At 44.5% G+C, this 19,167-nt stretch overlaps 1 protein-coding gene across 5 annotated transcripts in view; it reads left to right on the forward strand.

Moving 5' to 3' along the window:
* Positions 1-19,167, forward strand: part of PCYT1B (phosphate cytidylyltransferase 1B, choline) — a 155,056-nt gene that overhangs the window by 108,402 nt on the left and 27,487 nt on the right. For all 5 annotated transcript variants that reach the window (XM_068269961.1, XM_068269964.1, XM_068269960.1 and 2 more), the window contains 2 exons: positions 14,451-14,567; positions 17,782-17,933. In XM_068269961.1, the coding sequence (XP_068126062.1) occupies positions 14,451-14,567; positions 17,782-17,933 (269 nt within the window). The remainder of the gene's footprint in view (positions 1-14,450; positions 14,568-17,781; positions 17,934-19,167) is intronic.

A 19,167-nucleotide genomic window follows, 5' to 3' on the forward strand; every position in this document is an offset into this window, starting at 1 on the left:
TGCTGCCCAAACCATCTCCCAGCACCTGTAAAGAAAATCAACAAGCACACATAAGCAAACTGACCCAACCGCCAAGTTCCCCCCCCCCCCCAAACCAGAACCTAATATCAAAACAGCCTACCCCCTGTTAACCCCTCCCTCCCCTCCCCTCCCCCCCCCCCCATCTAACTAGCCTGCTCTGTCCTGCCTGGACGAACGTACGACCGAAACATACTTGATTGCCACCTCCCAATTTTTCTAACCCTCTCCTCTGACAAACCTAAATGCGCCGCTTCCGTAGCTGCCCCGATCCTAAAGGAATGAGACGCATATTCCTTGCTACTCACGCCAATCCGCCCCAAACACTTCTTCATGACTGCCACAAACTGGAATCGCAACAATACAGTTACATCCGCATGTAGCAGCAAGCGCCCCCCTACTGCCGGGGCGCCTCGCCATGTATTCCCTCCACAGTTTTAATGGGCAGATGTTACATCCATGAAGTGGGTACAACAACAATTTGCCCCCTTTCCCTAACTGATCCGTCTTTGATTTACTGATCCTAACCATGAGTGCATCCCCTTGTTCCCATACATCATCCCGCTCCAAACCTCCCTCTCCCTTTTTGTTGGCACTGATCAATTCTCCCACCCTTAATGCTGTGAAAAAAGCTAACGCAAACGCCAAGCGAAACAGCCCAACCTCATAATCAGAAACGCAAAGGTTTGGAAGCTCCCGGAGCATGCGTTCCAAAATGTCCCATGTAACTGGCCATCGACGATCCATGACTTTATGATTCTTCCTCCATCCCTTTAATGCCTGTCGCACAGCAAACCCTTTCCCACACAGTTTGGCCAAGAAAGCTAACGCTGCCACCTTTTTGTCCAAGGTAGCCGGAGACACCCCCCTTCCATCCAGTGACCTAACATCCAAATAAACAAATCTTCCCGCTCAGCTGCATTATCACCAAAAGACCACTGCTTCTCCCACATGAACCAGTCGGACCAGACCTTGTTGTATGCCGTCCACGTCGAGGGGGCCACCGATTTTTGAATCCATGTCCACAAACCCCCTGAATCATGGCCCACATGGACTCCGGGCACTGCTCCCCCACTTGACGAGCGTGTGGAGCCAGGGTCCTGAAGCGATCCCACTGGAAACGAGATAACGCATCAGCAATCTCGTTTTGCTTCCCAGGGATATGTACAGCTTTAAAATGAATATTACAATTTAAGCAAACTAGAACAAATCTCCTCAGCACCTTAATTACTGGACCCGATGAAGACGACAGAGAGTTGATAGCCGTCACCGCCGCCGTGTTGTCCGACCGAAAACACACTGCCTTGTTACTCGGCTCCCCACCCCATAATTCCACCGCTACCCACAGTGGGAAAATATCAAGAAAAGCCAAGTTTTTTATCAAATCGGATCCTAGCCAGTCCGCAGGCCATCTCTGGGCACACCATTTTCCTGAGAAGAACACCCCAAATCCCACTGACCCCGATGAATCAGTGAACAGCTCCAGGCTGTCCAGGTCCCTGAAAGGATCCTGCCAGTAAGCCAATCCGTTATAATGTAACAAAAATTCCCTCCAGACTTCCAAGTCCGCTTTGTGCTCTTTGTTCAGCCTGATGAAGTGGTGAGGTTCTATCACCCCACAAGTAGCTAGTGATAACCTCCTTCAAAAGATCCTGCCCATTGGTAAAACCCTACATGCGAAACTTAATTTCCCCAGCAATGACTGAAGCTGCCGCAAAGTCACCTTCTTTGCCCCCAACACCATCATGACCTCCTCCAGCAACCCTTCCAATGTATCCGCAGGCAGCTGTCAGACACCCTTGACCGAATCAATTTCTATACCTAGAAAAGTCATCACTGCCCCCGGTCCTTCCGTTTTGTCTGACGCCACCGGGACCCCAAATTCCCGAAAAATCTCAATCATCCCCCGCAATACCAACTCACAAATACGAGTTCCCTTGGGCCCGACGCAAAAGAAATCATCTAAATAATGTATAATTGCCATGATGCCAGTCCTCTGTTGCACCACCCATTCTCGGAATGAACTGAACAATTCAAAGAATGAGCAGGAAATTGACCATCCCATCGGCAAACATCTATCTAGATAAAAACCCCCATCAAAATAGCATCCGAGTAACCGTATACTGTCAGGATGTACGGGAAGGAGGTGAAAAGCCGACTCAATGTCGGTCTTGGCCATGAGGCCCCAGGCCCTGCCTCCTGAACCATCCCAACAGCGGAGTCAAAGGACGCATAATGGACCGACGAAAGCTCCGATGGTATCCCATCATTCACCGACCCCCCTTTGGGGTATGACAAATGATGTATCATCCGAAATTTCCCGCATTCCTTTTTTTGGTACCACCCTGAGAGGGGACACAATCAATCTCGCAGTTGGTGGCTCGGAAAAGGAGCCCGCCATCCTTCCCAAAAGTACCTCCTTTGCCAATTTTTCCCGGACCACTGGAGCATGTTCCCTGGTTGACTACAGGTTTTTGGTGTGTATGGCGAATCCCGAAGCCGACGAAGGAATTATAAAGCCCTCCGTAAAACCTAGCAATAATGCCGCAGCTGCCTTCTTATTAGTGTAGCCCCCTAGCCAAGGGGCCATCTCCCTGACCTTAACCACTAAATCCCTTGGATCTCTTAAAACATCGTGTCCCCATGTGCAGTCCGTTACAGAAAGAGCATTTATGTTGGAACCAACAGCTTGCTCCAAACTTGCATTGACTTTCGTTAAAGGCCCAACAGAGACCGCGCTTCCCCGATCCTGAAACCCCGGCAGCCGCCGGGGTGGAACTCCCTGGAAATGACTGCTGTGCTCCCACGGTTGAATATAGGCTCCTCTTTGCATTCATAACCCGTAACCAAATGCCTATATCTTTGTGTCCCCTGTCCAACTCTGGCTGCACTGACACTGTTCGTCGTATCGCAGCCATGCCATTCCCCCATAAGTCTTGTAAGCTTCCCATATAGCAACCAAATAACTGAAAAACGCGGCACATTTTTCTGGTGTCTTCTCCCCTATTAGGCTGGCCATGATTGCAAAAGCCTCCATCCAATTACCAAATGTGCGCGGGATGAGCCGAAACCACCTACGGTCCTCATCCTCCTCCTTCCTGTGTTCCTTACCCTTGACCCACCTGTCAATGTTGAAGCGTTCCAACGGTAATAATGTGAAAATGTAAACATAGTCACGTTTTAACACCTTTTCCCTCACCTCCTGTTTCAAGTGGGCCCCAAAAGCCCCTCATAGCATGTATAAGCGTGCCCCTTCGCTAGATCAGAAATGGGCTCTGGTTTATCCAACTTCTATCTTTCTCCTTCGCCTATCCCAGCCTGCGCTTGTGACGAAGCCACCTCACTTGTCGCCGCCCCCTCAACAGATACTGCAGCCCCAGATAATGGCTCAGTGTTATTCGCCGCTACCCCCCAAACCTCTTACAGATTTGCTGCACCCCTGCCACCTAACTCACCTTCCCTTAACCGCTGTAAAAATGAACGCACACTCTGCAGCAAACCCTGTACCCCTTCCCCCCTTTGACCTCCCGCTACCATACCATGTCCATGTAACGTGTGTGTAGATACAGAAAGCATCTCAACTGCAGGACGCGCAGGTGTATCTGTCCTGCCGCCTGTCACGGTGCTTTGTTTCCCCGGTCCTGGAGTCTGGTCGTCCACGGATGTGGGCCGGGTCAGTGTCGCGGAGGGTGTAGCACTCCTCACGCGTCCTGCACCCGATTGATCCATCTGCAATGAAAAGGAAGCAGCAGGGCCAGCATGTACACTTGTACCGCCTGCCCCACCCAGCATCGAATCCTCAGCCAAGGGACTTGCCGCACGCATGTGATCCCCGGGGGCCACCAGGGTTTGCCCCTGAGGCAGCCCTGATGCTGATGTCGACCCTAAACCCCCCTTCCCTGCCAGGCCTGGGGCAGTGTTTTGAAAGTAAAACCCCCCCAGCCCTTGAGTAATAATGAATGGGCCCCCGAATGACAACGCCCCCAAATGACAACGCTCTGTGTCCCTTGTGCATGCAGGGGAGGGAAGTCCACATTCATGGCCACAGCTGAGCCATCCTGCGCCGCCCCCACCCCTCCAGACATGTCCCCCTGCATTAGAACCATCCATGCAGCTCCCTGTCCCACTGGCTGCAACCTGGTAGCAGCTCCCCCCGCTGGGGCCTGCTGTGCAGGAGCATTCTGAACGGCTGCCTGAGGACGCCCCCCTGCCTCGCGGCCGCCATTATGTGCGCTTCCTCCTGACAGTGCACCCACCCGGTTAAGCAATTTCTTCTTTCCCTTCCCTTACTCCTTCCCATCCCACCACCCACCTCAGAATCGCCTGCTGCGGGCGCCGCTTGTTCCGCCGGCCTGCCGCTGTGTTCAGACGCACCACCCTCCTCTGCGTCACCGCTCGTCCCCGCCACAGGCTGCTCCCCATGCCGGGATCGGGTAGGTGATGGCGATGGAGAGAGCCAGTCTGTTGGCCTCTTGGTGTGCTGTGGGTGGCTGGATGCCGCCAGACATCCGTCCTGCTGGGTGGCGGCTACGAGCAGAGACTCGAGCCAGCCCTCCCCCCCGCTGGGCTGCAGTGTCCTTCAAATGTCCATCCTGAATTCAATCACATTCCCTGGCTAAGGAAAGCAGCAGAGCAAACGATGTTTGCTCTCACTGCCAGCTAAGGAGGTACTGAGTACCTCCGGTTCACTGCCCCCTAACTTCCTGCCTCTCCCTTTCTCAAACCCCTCCCTGCCCTGCCTGTCACTAAACTCCCCTCACACTTAACTCTTTCAAACCCGGGTGTTAGTTCAGAGAACTAAGTGGGTCATGATGCCGCTGGGCTATTAGCACAGCGCATCGCTGGCTGATCACACAGATGACAAGAGGAGCCAAGAATAGCAGCCTCACATGCTACACAAGTTCTCATTTGGGAAGGAATTTCTTTGTTAGGTGACAAACAAATTACAGGCATATGAAAGAAGAATAGCCCTGGCTTTGTGATAATACAAATTGTATTGTGCCATGAAAATGCCTCTTTATAGTAGAACAGTTGATCCTGCAATTTCTTTCTGAATGATTGTGCTTTAATGGGCCACTGCATTATATCAAATCAAAATAGTGTACACAGACTTTCATCTTTTGTGATCACAACCAGCTGTTAGAAAAAACAACGGGGAGCCACAGATAAGCGAACCATGAAACACCCTCCTCTATATAGTCGAAATGATATATTAGCAGCAGAAAAATACATTACAGCAGAAGAGCTTAGGTAACAGCCTCAGGTAGAGGGGCTACTGCAGCGGGAATAAGAGGCAGGTGGATCCATTCATCTGTATGTGTTGGTTTGATGGCTGGCAACAGACTACAGTAATGGTCTCTGGTACACAAAGGCTTAGGGACAGTTCACACTGCAGGATAAAAAACCTGAAATGTCCAAACGGATCAGTTTTTAAAAGGCATCAGCTTTTCATCCGTGACCCTCCATTTACAGTTAATGCAACGCGTCTGTCGATGCAGAAAAAACACTCCCACCCCAAACCGGCAGTCCGTTTGGTGGAAAGGGCCGAATAGATCCTTTCCAATGGAGCAATGTGAACAGATCCTATTTATTAACATTAATCGCCTCATTAGGATCCGCTCGGTTCCACTAAACAGACTGGGTTTTTTTTATGCCAGTATGAACCGGACCTTCTTTATCAAGTCCAGTCCAAGAAAAAAAGAATGAGCGAAAGTCATAATTACAAACCGAACAAAAGCCTTGTTTTAATTAACAGCTAAAAACTCTGTTGCTCTCAGCAACTGCTCCACTTTTGCTCCAGTTTTGTTTTGGTTTGGTAAAATGAGTCCCCCATTTACTTATGTTGACTTACAGGAAGTGGTAAGGGTCTGTCACTGCTCTGTTCTGCCCCACTGGCATGCTAGATCCAGCAAGCCATTCAGGAACCATTCTTCCAAGCCTAAGTACTGAGGAGTAATCTCAGTGGTGCACTGCTGCAAAACAAAAAAAAACAAAAAAAAAGCAAAGTAGCAACCATCTACTGTATAGAAATAGTATTTAACAAACACAATTTTTATTTTGGTTTCAGGTTTTTTATTGTCGAAAGCAAAATGAAGAGTACAGTATAACAAAATACAATTTGTTCTTGAACAAAGAAACAAACAAATGAACATCATGTTTTGGTGGTCAAATCAACATAATACCAGGCTCATAAAAATAACAATTCACTGCTAGAAATTAACTCAGGGTTTAGCTAACATAGAGTGTGACGTGTCTAACATAGTTTGACATTGTGTCTTCCTCTCCAGTCCAACCAAGGCTGTCAGAAACAATTTTTTTTAGCTTATTGTGACTGCTCTACTTATCTCAAAGCAATACGGACCTAACTGATAAACTCTATTGGCGAGAGATGGATGAGAAGGAATGAACAGTATTTCTTTGTGTTAGTAAACACTCCTATTTCATTTCCTCTATCAGATTAATATGGTAAGGTCCTAAAAATATTTTTATCGTTTAAAATAAAAAATAAATAAATACCGTACATTGGGTACTGAGCAGTATGTATAAATATTCCATGGCTGTCAGTTTTCAGTCACAGCGCCGTTTATATACAGTACAGCTTTGGTACAACTCCTCCCTGCGCTGATAAGTTTCAAAACTTCCCATCACTTCTACTAATGACATGTGATCACTTGGGCAGGAAGAGAGACAGACCCTTTCACGGATATTGCAGCTGTGCTAAATTTTTGCCCAACTAACTTAGGTGAGACATATTCATAAGTGTCTTTTGTACGGGGTGTGGAGTGAATTGCTTATGTGAAATGGTGAGGCAATCACAGCGGGCACCTAAAGCTACTGTGTGCTGGTTGGTAAGGAGTCCAGTCTTATTACAGTCTTAGAGGGGACCTGAAGTGAGAGGGATATGGAGGCTGCCATATTTATTTCCTTGTAAACAATGCCCATTACTTGGCGTCCCTCCAATCTTACTGGATTCAGTAGGGTCTGAAAAACACACCTGAAGCAAGCATGCAGCTAATCTTTTCAGATACTGTATTTGTCAGAAACATCTGATCTGCATGTTTGTCCAGGGTCTATGGCTACAAGTATTAGAGACAGAGCAACAGCAAGACAGCCAGGCAATGTGTATTGTTTAAAATTAAATAATATGTCAGCCTCCATATCCCTCTCACTTCAGGTTCCCTTTAAAGGACAACTGTCACAAGAGAGATATTGAGGCAGCCATATTTATTTCCTTTTAAACAATAACAGCCATGCTGGTCTATTTGGCTGCAGTAGTGTCTGAATCACATGGAAAACGAGCATGCAGATAATCTTGTCAGATCTAACAACAATATCAGAAACACCTGGTATGCTGCATGCTTGTTCAGGGTCTATGGGGAAAAAGTATTAAAGGGCAAGAGGATCAGCAGGATACTGATCGTAGCAGTTACAGTTGTCCTTTAAGTGCTTTAGATTTAGATTAAGTTGACAATTTGGAACAGAATTTCAGAACTTATACTGAAATATAGAACGGCCCATATCATGTTTTTTTGTAAGCTGTGAATTATTTCAAAAACTATCAAGGGGAAACACTTTGAAAAAAGGTGATCGCTTTTGCTAACCAAATAATTTTTAAGTGGAAGGTCAAACGTATACATTTGGATTCAGCTGCTTGTGATGAGGCAGCAGAAATGCTGATACGGAACAATGATGAGACAGGGAATAGCAGACGTAAGAAACAGCTACTAATGCTGCACTGAGAGATCTCGAGAAAAGTGATGTCCTCATACTGTTCAACAAGGGCAAGGAGAAATTCAATTTGTTGCTACATTCTTTACTCAGTGTAAAAGAAGAGCTCCAGATCAAGTGTGAAATCACTAAATGAACTGTGCGGCAGTCCAGGAAAAATACGACAGTATATAATGAGAAAGCTACCATTGTAGCATTAGTCTACGTTGTATGTAATTATTTGAAGTTGCTGTATTTGTAGAATCCAGTAAATTCTTCAGGATACCCAATTTTATGGTAGTTTTCCTGGTTTCAGCATCACCAACAGTTCCTATAGCTATATATTATCCAATAATTACTGCTGCACTCTCCGTAACCAGATGGAAGCCACCTCAGCTTCCAGGTGGATCTTAAGCTTTAATCATAGAACATCTTGTGCTTTCTTCCTGCAATAATAAACGATCTCCACATAGGGTAATACTGTTTCAAACTGGGTACAACAATATGCTGAAAACTCCACAGAGCTTAAGTGATATCAATCTGTGTTGGTGACAATCCCAATCACTGCACACCAAATGCTCACAAGAAGTAGCCCACCTGTATCTGCAGGTAGATCATGCGTATATATAATATCTCCCAATGGACTCAACGGCACTTGAAGAAATTTTAAACCTCTCTTGAGGCTCCTTTTAATCTAAATAAGATCTCTTACACTTTCTGTTTTTTTTTTTTCAAATATTGCTTGGGCATCCTCGTCCCTCTCTGTGTCCAGCTCATATGTGGCCGTGGCCCCATGTATCAGGACCTACTGGATTCGCTGATCTTGTGGATTTGTGGGAGACTGTTATGGACTTGCTGGCCTTGTATTCAGCTTGCTCCCTGGTGCTCTGCTTCATACAAGTATCCTGATGTCTCGACACCACAGGGAGCAAGCTGAATACAAGGCCAGCAGCAGTGAGGAAGAGGAAGCCTTCTCCAAGTCCATAACAGTCTTCTACAAATCCACAAGATCAGCGAAACCAGTAGACCCTGACACATGGGGCTACGGCCACATATGTGCTGGACACAAAGAGGGATAAGGACGCCTAGGCAATATTTGAAAAAAAAAAACGAAAGTGCAAGAGATCTTATTTGGATTAAAGGAAGCCTCAAGAGAGGTTGAGAATTTCTACAAGTGCCGTTGAGTCCATTGGGAGATATTATATATACGCATGATCCACCTGCAGATATAGGTGGGCTACTTCTGGTGAGCATTTGGTGTGCAGTGATTGGGATTGTTGTCACCAACACGGATTGATATCACTTAAGCACTGTGGAGTTTTCTGCATATTGTTGTACCCAGTTTGAACCAGTATTACCCTATGTGGAGATTGTTTATTATTGCAGGAAGAAAGCACAAGATGTTCTATGATTAAAGCTTAAGATCCACCTGGAAGCTGAGGTGGCTTCCATCCGGTTACGGAGAGTGCAGCAGTAATTATTGGACTATATCAAAATTTTGGACTTTTCTGCAGCGATTCCAGTAACGGGTGAATGGTGACTGAGATATTAGGGACTTTTGGTGCAATTGTATATTTTAAATATAGCTGTATATTGTTCTCTTTATTGGCCTCTGAGGAATCTTTTTTTCAATGCGAAACAGCAGTCAGGCCTCCCTCAGCCCCACTGTGTACTCAGATGTCTGTTCACCATTGAGTAAAGGTATTCTGCTTTGCATATACAGTGCCTCGATCTTTTCCTTGTTTGCAGCTATATATTGCTGTATGTAGCCCCGCCCTCCCAGTGATGCTTAGCCCAGACCACAGGTGTCAAACACAAGGCCCTCAGGCCAAATGCAGCCCTCCTTGCCATTTATATGGCCCTCAATAGTTTCCAATGTCCATCACTGAAAGCAGCAAAAGAAAGACCGCACACTGCCTTCCAGTCCAAAGGAGCACACAGGTGACAGTGCTTCTGACTGAAACACTGTCCGTTTGAGTTGGGGTGCAGCAATAACCCATGGGACCGCCTGCAAATTAGCCTTGGATATAAGCCCTCTTTGGTAACTGGTAAAACATACACACACCTATTCCCCCCTTCCCCAGCACCATCTCCCCACATAGCAGAGTAGCAGAGTGTAATATTTGCTTGCTCCAGCGATACGTTGTCTCTTTTGTTCTTTCTGGCAGTCGCATGCTCTGTGCTTCTATACTTCCTTCTCCCAATCACGAGACATCAGAGGCGGGACAAGGTCTTCCAGCACCCAAGGCTGAGACACCAAAGTGCGCCCCTCCATCCCTGCCACCCCAGCCGTCACACACTGATTGCTATTAGACTAAGATGCGCCCCAGGGCCCCCAATCCTCCCAACACCTTAATATCTAGTTATCTGGCTTGCAGTCACTGCCATGTATCCCCTTTTCTTATTTCTTTCTGCTTCAAACACAATTAGGAATGACAGCTGAATGAATTCTGCGCCCCCTCCTACACTGCGCCCTGAGGCTGGAGCCTCTCCAGCCTATGCCTCGGCCCGGCCCTGCGAGACATGCCTCAGGAGCCAGAGGTATGCTGCATAGAGCATGGGGCTGTCCTATCAGAAAGATCAGAGCAGACTCAAAGCAGTACTGGAGCAGATAAATATTAAACTGTTGCATTGCGCTACTCTGCAGAAGGGGAGGAGCAGGCCACTCATGGTCACTGTAGTCACATCACTTAGTTTGAGATTGTTCAATAAATGTTAAAAAATTAAAAAGCAATTAGGCCAGTGACTTAGACTATGCTGTAGATTTGGGCCCCTTATATGATATGACACCCCTGGCCTAGACTCTTTAGCTTTGCGTAATTCTTCTCCCAGAGCATTCTGAGAGATCAGAGAGTTTTCAGTGGCTTCAGAACTCTCAGAGACAAACATTCCACAAAGTAAATTCAAAACAGTCTAAGTAGAAAGAGGTACAGTTTAAAATCAATGGAAAAAAATGTACAAATCATTTCAAAGCAACATTGGAGTGCAGCATTCCTCTGGTTGGTATCATAAATACAATGCAAATGATAGTTATATCATTCAACCAAAAGAGTGCTATTGCACAAATGACCTTGCACAGAATGACAGCTCCATATGCAATTCAATCCAGGATAGCTTAACCACCACCAGGGCAGCTGTCGTGGAGCAAACTCACCAAATTTGTGTGACCACTGCTAGACTGATCAATAAGCGCTCTATGCTGGGACACTGCAGCTCTTCAGGCCCCAGCAGGTAGACAATCTCCAGCGTTTACAGGATAACCTCAAATAAAACAATTACTCTCATAGCGTGAATCTGTATTCTCACTAAAAATGTTATTATTAAAATGCAGTCACGTGCTGTAGCTAAAAACACGCTTAGAGTTTTCCAATATGGGCTCTCCCCCGCTGCCTGCTCGTTCAGACACCTCTATGCAGCTGTTGGCATCCGCCCCACATGGTTCTGTGCTCTCCGCAATTCACTCTGTCTGTCACTTCCTGGTTCTGTTAGTCTCCGACCAACATGTTTCGTCACTGTCTCATGACTTGTCAGGAGCACACCTGATGAGTAACGAGACAGTAACGAAACATTTGGCCACATATATTCCTTGCACTCTGCAGTAAAAAAAAGCTAGTGTTCTGCACTCCTGGTTGGTTTGATTCAGTTCTCCAAGGGTCAGTCAGATGGGCTCTCAGCCACTGGCACACCAAAAATATATATTTGTAATATCACTGATATCCCCAATGAATTAACTTAATGAATTAAGTAGCGCAATGCAACAGTCTATAGACCAAAATACCTTTTCAATAATAAATTTATTCTTTTAATGATATAAAAAATATACAAAGATTACATATAACAAGGTTATAATCAGTTTACCAATATCAAAAAGATCTTTAACAACAGATCGGTCACCAAGATTTGCATAAGATAAATATATGTACCACCTCCTTCAAGTCATATCTCAGCAAAGTATCTTATGAGCTTTTTGAACCTATGTTTATACTGACTACTGAATGCGCACCAAAATCATATAAGAATGAAAACTGTTACATGAGTTATAAACCACACTAGATATATACTTTTCCTAATTTTAATACTTTCAGCTACTTGAGATTATCTAAAAGATCATGACAGCTTGATAATAAAGATTTTTGACAATTAACAGTTGGGGGCACGCTCTGTAGGCTTGTTATTTATATCTTGTAGTTATGCGTTCTGTTGCTATGGGGGCCGAGGGACACTGGAGAGGGAGGTGTAAGAAGGGAGAGCAATGGGCTTGACCATCACTTGGACAAAATAGGGCAGCCCAGATCTCTAACTAATGCACTGCTAGGGTAGGCAGGAGGAAATCGAGGGACACCATACACACGCTAGATCCTTGGCAGAGATGACCCAGATGGCCTCCTTGGCAGAGAACCATGTAGCGGGTACACAAGGCTTTGCTGTAGAGAGTGGCATACTCTGACAACAGGCATTCTAGATTGTGTTGAGTAGCTGTGACTCTCTTGAACTGTCACACCCTTGCTTTATCCCAGTTGGGAAGTCAGAAGGTTAAAGGTCAACTGAAGTGAGAAGAATATGAAGGCTGCCATGTTTATTTCCTTTTAAGCAATACCAGTAGCCTGGCAGCCCTGCTGATTAATTCAGCTGCAGTAGTATCTGACTAACACCAGAAACAAGCATGCAGCTAATCTTGTCAGATCTGACAGTAATGTCAGAAACACCTGATCTGCTGCATGCTTGGTCAGGGTCTGTGGCTAAAAGTATTAGATGCAGAGGATCAGTGGGACAGCCAGGCAACTGGCATTGCTTAAAAGGAAATAAATATGGAAGCCTCTATATCACTCTCGCTTTAGTTGTCCTTTAAGGACTACCTTGAAAACCTGTAGAAACAGTACTTAGGCACATGATAGACAGGTCAGTGTTGCTGTTGACTGATTGTACACCATAATTGTAGCTGAGTTTCTGAGTTTCTTCATGTTGATAGTTATCCCACAGCTCATTATTATTATTATTATTTAGTATTTATATAGCGCTGACATCTTCCGCAGCGCTGTACATAGTATATAGTCTAGTCACTAACTGTCCCTCAGAGGAGCTCACAATCTAATCCCTACCAGAGTCCACTCCTATGCCTATTATTATATGTATTGTAGTCTAGTGTCAATTTTTAGGGGGGAGCCAATTAACTTATCTGTATGGTTTTTTTTTTTGGGATGCTCATGTTTTAATATACAATCTGAAGATTAAGAGGTGGCTACAGCCTACTTAGGCGAAGTGTCGGTCAAAAATGATGTGTATAGTCTGTGAAATCCACAAGGACTGTTGGGGGGGATGGGGGCTGAGCTTGAATCTGCTGAATCTACTTATTTAACCTTTTAACCTGCCAGCGACTTCCACACTTGATGCCACAGGTCTTGCATTACCTTTTGTCTTGGCACCAGATTTTCTTAAATTTTCCCAGACACCCATTCACAGTGTAAGGAGGACTCCAATTGCACCTGGCTTTTCTTTTCAAACTTGCACCATGATACAGGGGGAGCATCTGAGGCTGGATTAGCCGAGTGCAAATTTGGTTTCACACAGCCTTGTGAAAATTAATTTTAAAAGTATTAAGTAAGTCTGAAGTGGTTTGAAATTTCTGTTACATCACTGGCAGTCATTTATTCATAAATCTGTTAATCTCAAAGGAAAAGCCTTAATTATGGGTCAGTGATACTTCTAATGCAAAGTACAGCATCCTATTGTCAATGTGAGAAGTGCTGCTAAAAGACTTAATGAAAAAGACTTGCAAAGGGCTGATTGGGGAAACAAGCAATTTACGCATAATGCAACAGGAATCCCCCAATCACTCCAGAATAAATTCCACATGTATAATTCATTTTTCAGAGTTATAACACACTCCTCTATAATAAGAACCATTTACTTCAGCCCCTCTGCCAGAACAGCTCACAGTTTAATGTTCTTACCACAGTTTTACAAGTACACACTAAATACAAAATCCGGTTCCAATTAAAATATAATATAAATAATATAAACATCTGCCTTTATATCAGAATAAGTACTAATGAAGACCAGAAAGATAAACACATTTTGAAATATTATTTTTCATATTTGTTTAATTTACTTTTGTGTACGCTTTTAAAGCATCAATCGCATCCTACTAGTGTTTCAATTTTCCTTCATGCATTGGTCATCACTCTGTGGTTGTCTACAAACAATGGGCTGGGAAATGTTCACATTGTTACATTTGTTAACTTAGCCCTGTATATCCCATATGAGACTGCCGATTCTGAACATCCGTTAAATGTAACCTGAGGTGAGAGACTTATGAAGGCTGAGATATTTATTTCCTGTTAAACTGTACACATTGCCTGGCTGTCCTGCTGATCCTCTTCCTCCAATACTTTTAGCCATGGATGCTGAACAAGCATGCCGATCAGTTGAAGTTAATGAGGGTAATTTACAAAACTAGACCAAACAAATAAAGTACAAAAATGAAGCAGCTGCTAACAGCGACAAATTAGAATATTCTATACTCTGAACACACTAAACTCTATTAATCGTTATGGACATCTGTCTCCTAATTATTATTATTTTTTGTAGCGTTCTTTCTACACTAGGCCTGATACAGTTGGATTTTTAATTTTTGCTTTCTAAAGGGAAGCTGATATACTTTTTTAAGTTGACTGGTTATTCACGAGATTCCCATAAGATGATATCTTTTCATTTGCTTTTCACAGTTGACCGACCCGTCAGGGTATACGCAGATGGAATATTTGATCTCTTCCACTCAGGTCATGCAAGAGCCCTTATGCAAGCCAAAAACCTGTTCCCGAACAGCTACCTGCTGGTTGGAGGTAATCTACACAGTTATAATGCATAAACATAAACATATTAGATTTGTTATATACTGTATGTGTCTATAATATTAATATTATGCGTTTATGTACTATTATTATATATACTGTACTGTAATGCATCCACTCAGCAGGGCTTAACCACTTCCAGGCCATGCTAACTGAAATCTTTGCCCAGTTTGGAACCTGATATCCCTGTCAGGGTGAATAAGTGCACCCTACGGACCCGCCACTCCTGCTGATCGTGCCGCTCTCCCATCGCTGCAGCCCACTCGCTCTGCCATCGCTATGACAGCAGAGCTCTGTAATTGGTCAGGAGCCGATCTCATTATCTCATTGCATCCTGACCCTGTGATCTTGGCTCACAGGGTCAGGAGCCAATGAAATTGCCTCCTGGCCACTTCACGGAGCTCTGCTGTCATAGCAACTGCAGGGTAAGTTGGCTTCAGAGACGGGAGAGCGATGGGTCTGTGCAACGAGATGTCGGTGAGCCCCGTTTTTTGTACCAGCAGTCACTGGTCCATAAGGGGCCTGAGACTGCTGGTACTCAAGTGGTGAAGGTGCCCACTAATGATACATTCTTGATTATACAATCTTACTTCTATGTAATATGAGGTACTACCTAAAGTATCCATTCAAAGTATATTCATTCTTTTTTTTATCCTTTTACAGTAATTCATGGGTTTTGAAAAATTGCACAACCGTGATTGTATCATTAGTGGGCACCTTTACAGTCTACCACAGGGGTTGAGGGACTTCATATTTACTGTAATATAGGGAATAGGAAGCAAGTGCTTTTGCCTTTTGGGACAGGCAAGTCTGGAGACACACTCTTTATGGTTCAACAACACCAAGATTTATTTGTGCTGTATAAACCATCTGCAAATAGACATAGCTAAAACCTGCCACTGTATGGGCTTATAACTACAGTGAAACACTGAGAAACACTTTCTATACAAGATAAGTCTAAAGGTGGCCATACATTGGTTAATGTGGCCATTAAATAGATTTCTCTCAGATCATTATCCTATCTTAGTGGCTGGATAGTGTACTGGCACCACTAGTATCAGTACCTATTCAGTAAGGAGTTCAAGGCAAGACTCCCTAATACTGCAGGGAGGCCTTTTGAGTGTGTCCCAATGACTGCAGCTCTTGAGTACCTTGAGTCCAACAGGAGAAAAGTGCTATAATAATGTTTGGATTTATCTGAGAGGGATCAATTTGATCAAATCCCTCAACACTGTACACACATTTTCAATAGATTTCAGCATGAAAACTATTGAAAATCGGTGTGCTCCTTCCCTTCCCCTTGTCTCCTGGCTGAGCCAAGTCTACCAATGCACAAAAGTCATACAGGACATGGTGGCTCATTCTCATTTTAAAGGTTTTCTAGATGAGCCCAGGTTTTGAAATTGGTTGTGTCCTGAGTTTTTAAAGCATTACTGAATTTACATACCGTAAGCAGAAGTATTCAGCTCACTCAGCTGGAAACATTAAAGTGGATCTTCTGTGTAGGATATGTTAATACATCTTAACATCCCTTTAGTCCACACTGGCAGATGTGGCTGGCAGAGAAAAGTTTAGAGGTAGACAAGAGGTAGGGCATCTGCTAATCAAGGTGCTGGTTTATTCTTCACATTGTATACTCTAAAAATCCTAGTGTATTGAGACCATGAATTGTTCTTTCTTACTGAACCAGTTTTGAGAAAGGAAACCCTAGTGGTCCAGAAATGCTGGAACTTTGCGCATTGTGTAGTATGAAAGTTTTGTCTCATTTTTAATACTTGACCATTTTGACCATTTCTTGGGCTTCATGTGATTTTATAAACTGGCACCATCCACAGTTTTGCCACAGTGCCTTGCACCTTTCACATTGTCAGCTGGTATACTTTAGTACATACATTTTATAACTGGGCTCCATACAGAGACCAGACTCATAAAATATTTAAATAGTATATAAGCTCTGTAATTGATCCTGAAAACAATATACATCTTAGCTACCATACCCTCCCGTTTTAATAACAGTCCAGTTGTCTAATATTAAATGGGATCACCTCTCTGGCATTGTGTGGGCGTTTTTTTTTTTTCTTCCTTCTTCTTAATGGGAATGCCTGTCCATCACTCACTGCAAAACGGGGCAGGAAAATGTGGGTGCACCATGTGCTGCTATAGGCTGTAATGTGAGTTACGGTTATAGCGGCACTCAGACAGTAATTTGGGTGCAGTCAAAAGACGGAGCCTAAATTACTTTAAAAACAAACTTTAAAAAAAAAATTACATCTTACCCCCTGAGTCCATGGTGGCCTGGAGGGGGAATAGTAATTAACAACGCTGGGACTTTGCAGAAGCAGGGTGAGCCAGATTTCAGCTTCACCCTGCGTCCAAATTTTCCAGCGCTGTTTTTGCATGTATGCCCCTCTGGTACCTCCTCCTTCTGCCATCTTTCTTCTCTCTTTTCCTCTCTTTACCCTCTTTTGTACTCCCATTCAGATACTGCTCAGTGTTGTTCGCCAGCTTTTGCATAATACTCAAGGATTATGGACTTTAGGTGATTGGTCCCTTTGGGCCCTGGGGATCCTTTCTTTTTTTTGCTTACCTCTGTAGGGATGAAATGCTCAAACTTTGCTCTACTACAGATACTGTATATGTCATCCTATATAATAATCCCTAACTTTCCCTGCGTCATCATTTGTCCATGTGTCCCTTTGAAAACTGAACTGCGCATTTGCGCGCAATTCAGTCGGCTCGCTCTGCGCTGTCCCTGTGGTTGCTAGGGCAATAGGGACGTAGAGCGCAAAGCTGGGAGGATGACGCAAGGAAGGAGGAGGAGGACGACGGGGCCAGGGGGAGGGCGTGTTTGCACGCGTGCGTGTGGCGGGCAGGTGTGCGCTGTGGCAGCGGTGACAGACCTAGAGCCCGTTTTTAAAGGGCTTAGGTCACTAGTGTTAGTATATTGTGTCTGGAGTTTGCTATGCTGCAGTTATGATTACATGTATTTCTTCATAGACTTTTGACACATTGTATACTGTTTTTACTGTTGGTCTTTTAAAAAAAATCTCTGTAAAAAAAAAATAAAAATATATATATATATATATATATATATATATATATAATTTTTTTTGAATGGGAGCCAGATTTCAACCCGGTGTTTTGCTATAACTGATATATTATACAGGAGTGATGGCAGAATTAGTTTTCTAATAGTATGTGTCAGTTTGCAGTGATGAGCTAACTCACAAGTACAAAGGTTTCACGGTAATGACTGAGAGTGAGCGATATGAAGCTCTGCGCCATTGTCGTTACGTGGATGAAGTCATCACTGATGCCCCGTGGACACTCACTCCAGAATTTTTAGAGAAGCATAAGGTAATTTCATTTTCTTATAAGTGGTACTCCATGTTAACTGCTCAAGAGGCTGTAAAATTAAAAATCACTTAAGGAGCACTGAAGGGGGCTTAAAAGACAGATCAGAGTGAACAAGTTACCTATCGTGTGCAAATTTCATTACAAGTCACTAGTAAATGAATTTTCATTCTCGAATTTTGAAACACCCTTGTATGTCTGGAAACCTGTGTGACATTTTTCCATAAATACCAAAAATTGTATTACTGCCTCAGGTACATGCTTCACTTTAAGGCTACTTTCACATTTGGTGCGGTGCAATCGTCCCGCGGCAGGAGAGCCTGGAGCAGGGCGATTGCACCATGTCCACTTTCAAATTAATCTGCGGCACAGTGCTCCAACAGGGTAATATGTGTAGTGCCGCCCCCCGCACAGTGATGTACTCCCTGCTGGACAGGAAGTGCATTACTAGTTTACCGTCGCGCCGCGCTGCTACCGCAATTGCTTACCGTATCGCCATGCGTGGCCATGAACTTGCATTGCTGCATAATCAGTGCAGTATGATCTAAATAAGTGCCACCACTCAAGCTATATCCAAAAGCAGAAAACAGCTTTATTGGAAATAACATGCATAGCAGACCAACCAATGAAAATTAATTAAAAGTTAACCCAATGTGGAGTAATCACATTCACCTAATCTGCTACTGGTACCATTCATCGTCTTCAGAGAGGGTAGGGAGGAAAGCAATAGGCAGCTCACCGATGTAATTAGTGGAGGTTTGCAAGTAAGCAGAAGTAGTCCCAGACAGCATCACCAGTATCCGATGTGGGAGGCTTAATGATATGGCTTCAGTTCCCTGTATGGCTGTTCGCCTCTACCAGGTTAACCAGTCTTCCAGCCTGTACCACTTACACACTTACAGACTACCGGGAGGTTATGATGCTCTTCTGGCAGCTACTCTACCCAGTCGTAGTGAACATGCCGGGGAGCTGCTGCCGCTACCAATCACCAGACCCCCTGCCACAGGAGACACTCACAGGCCTGCAGGACTTTACCCTGCCAACTTGAGCGTTACGTCCGCCCCAGTGCATGCTTCATCAGAGTGTGTGCGATGGGCACGGATAATGCGGCAATGCACTGCAGAGTTTGCAGCGACCTAGTGTCGATTTATCTACTTGTGCCGCATCGCACCATGGCCCATATGCAATTCACTTTTTCCCTGAGTTTTCTCCTAGGTGATATTATCAAAACTTGTCA

This window comes from Hyperolius riggenbachi, chromosome 2 (assembly GCF_040937935.1).
Source record: "Hyperolius riggenbachi isolate aHypRig1 chromosome 2, aHypRig1.pri, whole genome shotgun sequence".
Classification (NCBI taxonomy): domain Eukaryota; kingdom Metazoa; phylum Chordata; class Amphibia; order Anura; family Hyperoliidae; genus Hyperolius; species Hyperolius riggenbachi.